Raw genomic sequence first — 13,605 nt, forward strand, 5'->3', positions numbered from 1 at the left:
CTATTTTATTGATATTCTATTTTATTCTATTTTATACTATTTCTATTTTTTTTTTTTTTGGTTGCAACTACTGAGCATTGCTTAAAGAGAGCCTGTGACCCAAGTATTTAATTGCCAGCGACTGCTTCATGTTATCTCTGAGCATTTGACAATAAAAATCTTGAATCTTGAAGTCACGCATGTTGCCCTATGCAGCGTTTTAGCCTCTTTCAGCTCATTGTTTTGGTTTAACTGTTTAGCTTTACTCTCTCTCTCTCATACACACTGTCCTCTAGGCCATAAACAAAGGGAGGCATTGGACAGCAAGTGTTCTTGATGACGTTTTTAAATATTTATGTACTCGCTAAGTTTATTGCCAACATCGTGGAAAATGTTAATTTGCCTCAAAGCTACTCAGACAAGGCAACACACACAAATCAGTTTGCAGGTTTTGAGGAAACCAAGATATCAGCTATTTATGCGGGAAGATATTCAAGGTGAGTAATAATTCATTAGTAGCATTTCATTCAAATTGGCCCCTGACAAAAGGTCACGCGTCGTGTCGCTCCATCTGAACTCAGCGGATAAAACAAACCATCGTCCTACAATGGATTTTCTGTTTTACTGCAGTTAACGTAACATGAGGAATCGTGCTTAGAAGAACAATCCTTCATTAAACCTGTTTTTTCAAATATGTTTAATGTAAATACTGATAAGTCACGCATGTTGCTCTATGCAGCGCTTTAGCCTCTTTCAGCTCATTGTTTTGGTTTTATTGTTTAGCTTCACCCTATCACATCAGCACTGTTTCCAGACGCAGGGAGTCTTCAGCAAACACACTGTCCTCTAGGCCATTAACAAAGGGAAGCATTGGACAGCAAGTGTTCCTGATGACGGTTTTAAATATTTATGTACTTAACGAGTTTATTGCCAAGATTGTGGAAAATGTTAATTTGTCTCAAGGCTACTAGGACAAGGCAACACACACAAATCAGTTCACAGGTTTTGAGGAAACCAAGATATAAGCTGTTCATGGGGGAAGATATTCAAGGTGAATAATAATTCATTAGCAGAATTTCAGCTACAGTTACCTCCAGATTAGATAGTTGAGATAAATGGCTGATTTTAAACCCAAAGGTCACCATGTCACCAGACCTCTGCCATTATTTTGTCAAGTACAGTATCACCACAAGAATAGAAATGATGATTTACAAGTGGAAACAATGATCCTTTAACAAATGAAGTGACACTGATTTCCATTTGTGTGGCTAATGATAATTTCAACAGACATCTCACCCACCCCCCCGCCACCAATCTCCTCTAAGGGGCAATTTCCCAGACCTCAGTCCTGTTCATTAGCCGGCATGTGCTATACCTCCACCGACCAATGAGAGCAGAGCGTGTGTGCAGGGGATGGAAAATGGAGATGGATGTCTTACCCCCAACATGCAGGAGATCCGGCTCCTTCAAGTGGCAGGTAGCTAGGAGCTGTCAACCCGCACACGTACAGCTTCCTCCCCCCCCACTCCCCACTACACTCCTCCACCAAACCACCCACTTCCCCACTTCCTCCCACTCCTCCACCTTCCCGATAACCCCGTTCTCTCCCAGGGGAAGCATCCAAAGCTGGCTCCTTCTCCTAATTACCCGTGGGCCCCCGAAACGCTCCAGCTGTTCGGAGCGGTGGGACCACGGAGGAGCAGGAGGAGCAGGAGGTGCGGCAGCAGCGGAAGAGTTTGGGCGTGAAACTGGAGCCTGATTAAAAGTTTTGAAAGTGCCTCGGAAAGACAAAGGAGGGGAAGATGGAGAAGCTCCTCACAGGTAGATTCAGAGAAGGGACTTTTTAATTCTCTGATATTTAGCGTGGGGTCATCTCGGCACATGTTTCCCTCTGACAGGCGTTCCCAGAGGACTGAAGTGGAATGTATTTGAAAGGCAGATCCATTGATCACTGGGACTGGAATGTCTGGCGTGCAGATTAAACGACTGCGGGTTTGACAACTGACAAACTGACACTGATTGATAGATCAGCACTTAACTGGATCGGACCTCTGACAAGCACGCAGTCTGGATTGCTTACAAATGGAGTGATGGACTGATTGGCCTTGCGGGCGGAGACATTTACACCCACCGTCTCGTCTGCGGCGGTCCAGCGTGGACTTGGCAGGGCCCGAGGAGATGTAGAGGAAGCCATCCATGAAGAGGGAGACGTCCGACACTGAGGGATCCTCCGACCACTGCTCGAGTCGGGGGAAATCTATAAGAGAGGTTAGAGACACAGCAGATGAGGGAGGAAATGGTTTTCCCCCAATGATTGAAATGGTGCAGCGATTCATTTCCTGCTGTTGTACTTGTGTGTCACAACTTCACCTTCAAATAACTTTGGAAAACTAATTTCTATTGTCCTTGACCCAAACCCACTTGCTCCTAATGCAAATAAACTATTTTAAATTGGGTTATCTGAAAAATGCATTGTTACACCTTTAACCATCTCTTTCTTTGCATTGAAATTATTAATTAAATAACTTGGGTAAAACCATTCTTAAGTGATTGAAACCTGCCAAATGTGCCACACACTGATCTGAACATTATCATCGTGGTTGATTTTGGGTACTTTAAAAAAACAGGTTGGATTTTGAAGATTGGAAACTTCCAGATTAAGATAACAAGAATCCCACACGTGACACTATCTTCTTCTCCCCCTCTTCCTCATCTATAAAATCCCAACCTGCGTCTTTCAACCAGAATAAACATGGATTCTCAAGCTGCTGAATTTCCCCGAATCTCAACATCCTGATTTCCCACCAGCTTTGTGACCGCTGTTCCTCAACCTGACCTCTGACCTCCACGTGGAGGATGTTTTCCCTGCACTCCTCAATAAAGAGGCAGAACATTGTCCTTTTCTTTCCACAAGCAGCATTAAACACAATTATACAAACTGCTGTTAATTTGGTCATGACTTTGCCACATGGTCATTCTCGTGCAAAGACAGAGATGAAGGTGCTCTGATGGCCGACCTTCATGTACTGTATCTGTTACGCTCTGTCCTCCCTTCATCTCTGTCCATTTAAATCAGAGGATTCCCCTCACTTCATCTCATCTCTTCCTTTCTCGCTGGTTTGGACAGTTCCCCACATTCAACCTTATCGTGCTTAAAATTCAATTAGCCCCCGATTCTGGAGTTCAATTGTCTGCCGGAGCCTCGGCGATATCTCGGAGATGTTATCATCCGCCACCTCCAGCTCTCGCATCAGGCAAGGTAAAATAACTTTAATTGAAACCACTTTTAATTGATGCGACACTTCCAACCCCTGCGCTGACAGCACAGACGCCTCGGCTCGACGCCGCATAACATTTCACAGCGAGAGAGAGAGAGAGAGAATCGGTTAATTTAACGAGACGGCTCGCTCGCCCCGACTGCTGGCGTGTTTGTCGCGTGCTCTCGTGTGTCGAGCTAATTAATTTCGCTCGTGTGCACATTAATGATCTTTAAATTACCGTGGAGTTTGACTAATACGTTCACACGATAGTCTGAAGAAATTGAAATAAATGGATGTCCAATATCGCCACGCACGCATCTGAATTTAATGGTTTTTTAATCTTTATCTCACAAATTGATGATGACGTGAAGGTAAAGCACATTATGAATACGTTTTACAGAATCCAATAACTTGTGCTGCTGCATTAAATCTTAATAGATGCGAGAAAAAACTAGCAATGAAGGTATAGATGAAAAATATGACAGAATATAATGTGATATGATCAGGAACCTGAGATTTTCTCACAGCCTTTATACTGTGGTATCTATCCATTTAATATATCTCTGCATATGAGGCCATTTTTGACCATTTCACCTGGTATATCAGTGTTGACTTTATTAGTTTTAAAAGTTGTTTGTACCAACTTTCCTCTCAGGATGCCTCAGGATGTACATGCACCTTAATACAGGATGACGCTAGGAATCAAAATGAATTTACAGACACTAAATCCTCTGCTGTATTAAATCTTAATAGATGCGAGAAAAAACTAGTAATGAAGGTATAGATGAGAAATATGACAAAATATAATGTGATATGATCAGGAACATGATATTTTCTCACAGCCTTTGTACTGTGGTATCTATCCATTTAATATATTTGTGCATGTGAAGCCATTTTGGACCATTTCACCTGGTATATCAGTGTTGACTTAATTAGTTTTAAAAGTTGTTTGTACCAACTTTCCTCTCAGGATGTCTCAGGATGTACATGCACCTTAATACAGGATGACGCTAGGAATCAAAATTAATTTACAGACACTAAATCCTCTGCTGTATTAAATCTTAATAGATGCGAGTAAAAACTAGTAATGAAGGAATAGATGAGAAATATGACAAAATATAATGTGATAGGATCAGGAACATGATATTTTCTCACAGCCTTTATACTGTGGTATCTATCCATTTAATATATTTGTGCATGTGAGGCCATTTTGGACCATTTCACCTGGTATATCAGTAAGTTGTTTGTACCAACTTTCCTCTCAGGATGCCTCAGTGGTCGTGCATGCACCTTAATACAGGATGACGCTAGGAATCAAATTGAATTTACAGACACTAAATCCTCTGTTCCACTATAAAGTTCCACTTCTGGATGTTTCTCGGTCTTACTGTTTCAATTAGCGTCTCTCCGTGGGCGAGGCGGCTGCCGCGTGCGCCGCTATCGTCTTGTTGTGACGCCGCTGTATATGTGATTTGTTTTCAGATGTCTGTAAAAATAGATTTTGATCTCAGTGAGACTTCTTGATTAAATTGCTAAATGAAAATGGATCCCCCCCCCCAACGCTGTTGTTACAAAACGAAGACTGGGAGGAGATATAACGAAATGAGAAAACAAGAAAAAAAATATAATAATCATCCACGGTCTATTAGTTGCGTATCCAGTGGCATACACAATAGAATCAACAACAACAACACGGTGTCTGACACGACACAGGCGTCAGAAAATGCAATATGTTTTTTTTGAAGTCATCCCGAAGAGGCAATCAGCCAATCAGGTGACACACAGAAGGTGTATAGCCAATAGCAGCGGCGTAAATACATGGAATCGGACTTTAATGAATTTAATCAGCCAACTGCAGGTAGGCGAGTCACACACACACATTCACAAATACACACAACTGTCCCAGCACTCAGGTTGTGTAATGTAAATAAGCCGGTGGTTGATGCTGTGGCTCTCTCTCTCTCTCTCTCTCTCTCTCTCTCTCTCTTTCTCTCTCTCTCTCCCTCTCTGTGTGTGAGCCTTGTTACAACAGTCCCCCTGGGCCCCTAAAGCTGGACTCCGTTAAGATGGGACTGGGATGTCTGTGGGGGCGGCGGCGGAGAAGTCTGGCCTGCGCTGATTGGCTCGGTCCCCAGCGCAGGGAGGTGACATGACAGAGTGCTCAATTAGCCATCTGGTCGCCCACGGCAACGGTCACAAAGTGGTGCCCGACAAGCAGCGGACAGTGGGGTAGTCAGAGGCTCACACACACACACACACACACACACAGTGGAACACACATAAATGGGGCGACACATAGTGGATGATAACAAAAAGGGAGAACACATGCAAGACATCGTGTAGAAGTCAAAGATAAATGAGACCAGAGGGCTTGGAAACGTTTCAAATCATTCAGTCATCACAGAAGTGAGGGCGGCACGGTGGGTAAGTGTGGCCTCACAGCAATAAGGTCACAGGTTCGAATCCCAGCTCGGTATCATCAAATAACTAATTAAAACCAAACTTACTAGAAAAACAAATGGAAAAGAATAAGTGATAAGAATTACCAAGAATAAAACTAGTTTAACATATGCGTCGACTTTTAAGTTTGGTCAAAGTCCCATCTATTAACATGGAGGAGGTGAAATGAAGATCTGTACTGCAGCAGCCCTCTGGTGGAGATCCAGATGATGTACATTCATTTTTGTGGAGCAGTCATGTCCTCCATCTTTATATACAGTCTACGATGTGAATAAGAGTGGGACTGGTTGTTTGTCTCTATATATATCGTCCCGGTGGCTTATCCGGGGTGTGTCCCGCCTCCCGCCCCGGTGTCACCTGGGATTGGCTGCAGCCCTCTCCTCCGCGACCCTCAGTGAATAAGCACTATGGATAATGGATGGATGCACTAACTGAGATATGGACCCGCAGGGCACGAATCCACCGAGGTGCTCTCTGGCCAATGACACTTCAGGCTAATCCTTCAAAATAAAAGCCATTCGGCACAGAGGCTCTCCATCAGGGGAAAAAAAAGTTGAATTTCCACAAACTCTCAGCAGCTGCTCGTGACCTCATGCACCCCCCCCAGAACCTCAGTGTGGTGGTTAAAAACAGGAACGACGTTGGAAAGCAAAAGAAAAACTCCCAGAGCCTTAAAACAGGGTGGAATAGAGCTGCAGGAAGAAACAGGCCCTTTGATTTAGTGCTTGTTTATATTTCTATATATATATGAATGTGTGTTTGCGTGTGCTTGGTGTTCATCTTTTTATTATCCACACCGAAAGCCCGCTGGATTAATTTTTAATGTGCCACAAGATTCAGAGATCCGAGGCGTCAGGAATGCTCGGGTGGCAACGATAAAAAAAAAAAATCTCTGTAGCCTCCAAATCTACGGTGTGTCATTTAAGAAGAAGACGAATAATGTTCCCGGGTGGAGCAGAGAGCCAAAATTAAATGCAATTTACATGTTTATGCTTCTGTTTACAGTTGCAGGCATCGGCTAATACGCTCATCCAGAGATTTACAGTGATGTGGCCGGCAGGGAGTCAGTGTCATGGGGGTCGGTCGGGGGGCAAATTGAAAATGTGACCTTGATTGCCAGTAATTTTCCACCATTGGGTCAAATATCCGTTTTAAGGAGTCTCTTATGACCCAAGGAAATACTTTTGTGTGGCTTTCTCTTATGACTAGGGTTGCAAAACTCCAGGAATATTCAAAGTTGGAAACTTTCCATGGGAATTAACGGGAATATACGGGAAATTTTGTGGATAATTTATACTAACTGTATTTACCTTGTCATATACAGACATAAATATAAACATTATGTTTTGTCATAGGCTGATTTGAGCCCTGAGGTAACTTTGGGCACTTGACTATATGCTTCTGCATCGTTGTGTCATTCTTAACATAGGTCTTTGCACAGTATTTGCTAATGTACATGGAAGAATGCACAGTGGAGGGTTGAAACTCAACATGCAGTGTGTGCTGCATTCCATACATCTTTAAAATAGAGCTTTGAATGATGTTTTTATTGCTCAGCGTTTAATTTGCGTAGTTTTTTTTCTTTCAAAATTCCCAAAATTTCCCGAGCTTAACTTCCCATGGAAAGTTTTGCCCCTTTGCAACCCTACTTATGACCCAAGGAAATACTTTTTTGTGGCTTTATCGAAATGAAATTAAGAGTGGAACCAAAAGTCCACTTACAGATTTGTTTTCCTTAATCCACTGAGGCTGTAAATCCACATTCAGAAAGTGGAGCCAAGGAAGATCACAGAAACATTTCCACAGTGTTTGGTGTCTGGTTTTATCTCCATCACCGTCTTCACAGCAGCAGGTGACAGAACACACACTGGTGACAAGATGGTTGGACACGTGCTGTGCCAAAATAAATTACCCTTAAAAAACTACATGGCTCATTTATCATTCTTTTTAACTTATTTACATTTTTACCTGATCCGTCTTCGCTCCCATGACAAAAGGAAAAAAAGTGACAGAAGACCTTGCTGTGGATACATGTTTTTGGTGGTTAATTTTATTTACGTGGTCTCCTGAGCGTAAGCTATGGGAATACGAGGGACACGGAAAAATGATATATGAGGCTGAAATTATACAAGTAGCCACCGCAGTGGAAAGCCTTTGACTCTAAGGGATAGAGCCATCATCGAAGCTGCCCACAGGGGTTGCTAAAGTGGAGACACACCACCTCGGAGAGATGCCACCGGCCTGTTTTCTAATGGAATCTGGGATGATGGGGTGGGGAGGGGGATATGTAAATGGAACAAGCTCCTGCGGTATCCCCGGTGCTTTGGGGGCGAGCAGGTGTGGGCGGGAGAACGAGGTCCGTGGAGGCCGGCGCTCAAGCACACACGCGGAGAGAGAAGGAGCTAATGAAGTGCCGATGCTCCGGCATCAGAGGATGTCCTCGGCGCCCGAGCTACAAATGAGCTGCTGTGGAGGGAAGGGACAGAGCCGCGGCTGACAGCTTTGTTTGGATTCTCTCTATCCAAAAGGGAATAAGAAGGGTTTTTTTCGCTATCCCTATTTGTATTTTTTACCAACCCACTGTGAAACGGCGTAGCGCACCGAGAGCTACTCCAATTTAGACTTTAGCTGACACGGCCGAGAATCGCTCGGGTTTGGCGAATGTTTATTGCCGGCTTATTCCAGCCTCCCACCCACCGGGGGCAACGCTGATTTCGGTAAAGTTTGTTGTCGTTTCATTCGGCGCAGCGTCTGTTTTTTTCGCGGCACCATGCGGCGGCGGGACGAGGGCCTGAGGTGCACACTCGTTGCGGTTGTGTGGCTCATAAGACAAAGAGAATCACGGAAAACAAGCTGTAGTGTCACTCGAGAATGAAACTTCAGAGACAGAGAAGCAAGATGAAAACCCACTGGGAAAAACAGTGTAAAATATGTATGGACAGAGACATTTCTATCGTCTTCATCCCATGCGGTCACCTGGTCCGTTGCAGCGAGTGTTCAAAGTCACTCATCAGAGGCCCAATCTGCTGTGGTGCCATCAAACAGAAGCTCAAGACCTACATCTCTTTATAGTCCAGGCAAAGTAGCGTTTTCCGACCGACTAATTGTAAAAGAATTTTTTTCAGCATAGATCATTTCTATGAGGTGTCCAGAACAACATACTAAAAGTCCTAAGAAATCCTAGTTGAGGAAATATGTTTAATTCTCATCAATGTGTGCCAATAAGGCCCGGCAACAATACACCTCAAAAGGGCTATTTTTTTCGTTTACTCCTATCAAAATAAAACTCTACACAATGAAAGTAACCATGAAACGTAACATTTTTTGTATTACAAGTTTCTTTGAAAATGAATTTGAATATGCAAATGAGCTATACACTAATCGACTATGCCCCAAATACACCCAAATAGGCTTAATTTTTCCTTTACTCCTACCACGATAAAACTTTACATAGTAAAAGTATTTATGAAAAGTAACTTTTTTTGTATTACAAGTTTCTTTTGAAATGAATTTGACAAGCACATGAGCTGGGTGTATTTTGGGCATATTCGATGAGTGTATAGCTCACTTGCATATTAAAATTAATTTTTAAAGAAACTTGTAATACAAAAAATTGTATGTTTCATGGTAACTTTCATTGTGTAAAGTTTCATTTTGATAGGAGTAAACGAAAAAATAGCCTTTTTGGGGTGTATTGTAAAAAAATGTAGATAGCCTGTTATATATTTGAAGACCAATGTCGTCTGTATGAATATGAGAATGAAAGAACAAGGAAATGTTTTGGACAATCTGAAGTGGTCCATAGCTGATAATATTGAGGTGATATAATATATAGTAATTGTTGATTTTCAATCATGAATACTGACGTCTGTAAATACACACTTAAATATATTTCCCATATTATAACATACTATACAATACTATAACTCATTCTTGCCAGAAGTGCCTTTTGAGTACTAAATGCTTTATGTACTAATTAGTAATTAGTATTGACAAATGAAATCCCTATATCTGACTTATGCTGCTTTGCATGTGTGCAACCATTTTCCAAGGCTGCGGTCTTTAAAAACTCTGTCTATTTTTCCCGCCTGTACTGTATCGTCTCTCTGTCAACACCAGGCGATACAGTGGGGACGGCGTCATGTGGGTATTGAATTGTTCCTGCTTCCTGCCAGACAAAACACGGGCGCTCGACAAACTGACGAACAAAAAAAAAAGAAAGTTCAATTTCTGTTTAATCAGAGTTTTCACAAGTTTTTCCTGTGCAAGCTCCGGGGGCCACGTGCACAGAGAACACAGCTTCTCACAGCTTTGTGTGTAATGTGACCGACTGTAGGAAAATGTCATAGAGGGAATTGGGACAGTTATTCTGTGTGGAGCTTTAATCTTCTTCACACAACACAACAGTCGGGTTCTTCACGGCTGTTTCCGCAAATTATATTTGTTTTGTGTTATTGTACAAGAAACTTTTGGACCCTGTTGGATAAGGACAGCGGTTGGCCTGTCAGTTCAAACCACTGATGATGATGTCAGCACCGACAGCTCTTCTTCTAATTCATTATAAAACATCTATCATGATGTAGATGATCAATCAGAGTATTACCAATGCTCATTTTGAGAGTATATATTTTGGTAATCGTTCAGAAGACAACATTATCAAACCCCTTTCCACAAAGTAATGTAATGGAGAGTCACATGCACAGATAATTCCCAGCATCCTTCACACTACAGCAGGGCTATCGAGGCCTGCTGTAGTGTGCAGGACTAGTCAGGTAAGTTACGATGATATTACTGGGGAAAATATATTAGCATGCTGATTGAGGATTGTTCATCTGTTTATCTAGCCTATTTCCATCCATTTATCCATCAATTGTCCACATGAGTACGGACGATTCCAATTGTTTGGCCAACTATTTATATCTCTGGCATTGAACTAGTGTTTTTTTTACAAACTTTTTACTCATCTTATTCTACAGAACAATGCCACGTGCACTATCTCATGTGTGGAGACATTTCACCCCATCCAATGTAGAAGGAAAGGCTGTGTACATTTGCAAATACTGTGCAAAGACCTATGTTAAGAATGACACAGAACGATGCAGAAGCCTATAGTCAAGTGCCCAAAGTTTCCTCAGGGCTCAAATCAGCCTATGACAAAACAAAATGTTTATATTTATGTCTGTATATGACAAGGTAAATACAGTTAGTGTAAATTACCCACAACATTTCCTGTTTATTCATGTTAATTCCCGTATATTCCTGTATATTCCCGTTAATTCCCATGGAAAATTTGCAACTTTCAATATTCCCGGAATTTTGCAACCCTACTGGCAACACAGACACCGAAGATCTCTGACTCCACAGAGCTACATGTGGTCTGTGGTCGAGCTGAGGAAACAACCACGGTTCTATAAAATCAAACCGTGGTGAAGGCTAGGTAGCAATTACTGGTTGACATTAGAGCAAAGATTGTGATTGTGGTTTTTAAAGGAAAACAGTGGTTGTAAGTCTGTGACCTCAGTGCTCCTGGCCTCGCTCAGTTTAGTCTTAGCGTCCATCACGACAGGAAGTATCCTGGACAGCTCGGAGTTTGTCTAATAACGAAGCCCGAAACGTATCTCCAGACACCTAATGAGAAGATGGAGGTCGCTGCTACACAGCTTCAGGTGGACAAGTCTACACGCCTGGATGTGTGTGTGTGTGTGTGTGCGTCCGTTCCCTGTGTCCGCATGCAAGCCGTCTGGCGCACCTTGAAGTAATGGCCGTCACCATGGCGACCAGGTGACCCATGCTAGCAATTAGGAGTCGCCAACAGACTCGGAGCAGACCAGTGTTTGCAGATGCGGCGCATACATTATGTGAAACACAAGTTCCCCCCCCACTCCTGCGTCCAGCCAGCGACCTCAACTGCTCCTTTAAATTTATACAATCTCATCATAAGTGGCACAAAACAAAACACACACGTCATGAGAGCGCCTCCGACGCCAGGAACATGAGATGGGTGACGCAAAAGAGAGTTGAGGGAAAGTGCAGAAGAAAAAGAGATAAAGAAAATAAAGAGAGGAGAGACTTTTTTTTTTTTTTTTAACTGGGAACTCGCTGGGTTCAAATTTGTGGGTTTTCCTGCCTCAGTTTCCTATTCATGGCAGAGGGAAAAAAACAAACCTCCCTCTGAGTTTGTATTAACGTGGCGGCACAGCGGTGGGGTGACTTCTAAACATGATCGGCTTGTTAAAACTATACAGACAATGGGGCTGAAAATATGCGGCGCCGGTGGTTGTAAAAGTCCAAATCGCACACCTGGTTTAAAAGCCTTTTTCCACAGATTTATACGAGTGTTTCTTTTGCGTGTCTGTTTCACAGCAGCTTCCTGCGCTCCTTTGTTTTTGAATAAAAAAAACGGTATGTACGGTAATTATGAAAGAATATCTCCTCAGATCCTGTGGACCAGCAGTGGAGAACTTGTTTTCCCATCAGGGGTCATTTCAGTTTTTTTATAGCATCCTTTGAGGGCCGTGCTAAATTATTGAACACACACACACACACAACACTAACTTTTCTAATGCGACGGCTGGAAGTGGCTTTCTGTGGCGAATGCATCTGTTGTCAGATGGTAGTGGTGAGGATGCAACTCACTCTAGTTTCAGGCCAAAACAACTCACTCAAGGAAAATTGGACCATGTGGTAGTCAAGCAGAGAAACCAGCAGTGATCTTACACACATAATTACCCAGTGGTATTTTATGTGCAGCAAAGTTATTTTGAGATATTAAGCTGTATTTGAAATACTGTGATGATGTAACAGCAATGATTTTATGATTTAATGTTGTTATTCAATTTCAAGCAAAAGCAGCATCAATATAATAATCTACATACCAGAGACTGGAAAATTTGTTAAATTACGTTTATGACCCATTATGCCTTATGTCGCTAATTTGCCTCATACCTAAATTTGATATCTATTGTATATGCTATATTGAAATTAACAATCTCCACTTAATTTAGAATCTGTATGACAGCCAAAAACACAAATAATATATTTTTTTATATAATTGGAAATTAATTCAGGCAATAAGGGGATACTAAAAATATCGCCGTAGATGCCATGTTTATTATTAGAAAGTCTCAACTCTGCACTGCCCTCTAGTGGATGTATAAACTGAAGTATTTCTTTTCATATGTAAGGGCAGAATTGTGCATTGTTGAGCGTGAACTCCATTTGTGCCGTGCGACAACGGACAGCTTGACAGGGGGAGGCCGCACAAACTTTCTTACCCGACAGTTTGTTCTGGTGCAGGAACTCCATCTGCAGCTTCTGTCCGGTGCGTTGAGCCAGGAGATAGGGGGTGGAGCAGGTCGGATCTCCGGTGGCGCACAGAACATCTGCCCCGCTGAAGACCAGCGCCATCGTCTGCAGCACGTCGGGCGACACCACAGCTGCACACAGCGCCTGATGAGCACACACACGAGATAAGACAAGACGACAGCATGAAGACGCTAGCTGTGCTTTCCCTCTCCGCCCACTCCCGAGACCCCGGGGGAGCTCGGCACCATTCATGAAAATTCTTCAATAATGTATGTGCGAGATAAAAAAAACTGTATTTGTAATTTCAATGCGTTTGTAAATCACATCCCGGGAGCCGAGTGTTTTGCGGTTGCAAATCTTATTTATACGAGTCCACCTTAACGTGTCCTGCTGTGATGGACTCATAAAAGACTGAATAAGAGCGGCCGCGGCTCATTTCTTTTCTAAGCAGCTTTCTCCAGCTGGATTAATGCCTTTAAAGAAATTTCACATCCCAGACGGTGAATCGGTGAGGATGGTCTCACTTCCCTGTGTAGAGGGGGGGGGGGGGGAGCAGCCCCGGTGTGTCTCCGTCTCTACGGCAGTTTGACAGAGGACAAAG

At 42.8% G+C, this 13,605-nt stretch overlaps 1 protein-coding gene across 1 annotated transcript in view; it reads right to left on the reverse strand.

The window, feature by feature from the left end:
* Window positions 1-13,605, reverse strand: part of arap2 (ArfGAP with RhoGAP domain, ankyrin repeat and PH domain 2) — a 115,211-nt gene that overhangs the window by 40,507 nt on the left and 61,099 nt on the right. The window contains exons 13-14 of the mRNA XM_061066277.1: window positions 12,974-13,148; window positions 2,111-2,236 (exon numbers count right to left, since the gene is read on the reverse strand). Coding sequence (XP_060922260.1) covers window positions 2,111-2,236; window positions 12,974-13,148 — 301 coding nt within the window. The remainder of the gene's footprint in view (window positions 1-2,110; window positions 2,237-12,973; window positions 13,149-13,605) is intronic.

Source organism: Limanda limanda, chromosome 22 (assembly GCF_963576545.1).
Source record: "Limanda limanda chromosome 22, fLimLim1.1, whole genome shotgun sequence".
Taxonomy (NCBI): Eukaryota; Metazoa; Chordata; class Actinopteri; order Pleuronectiformes; family Pleuronectidae; genus Limanda; species Limanda limanda.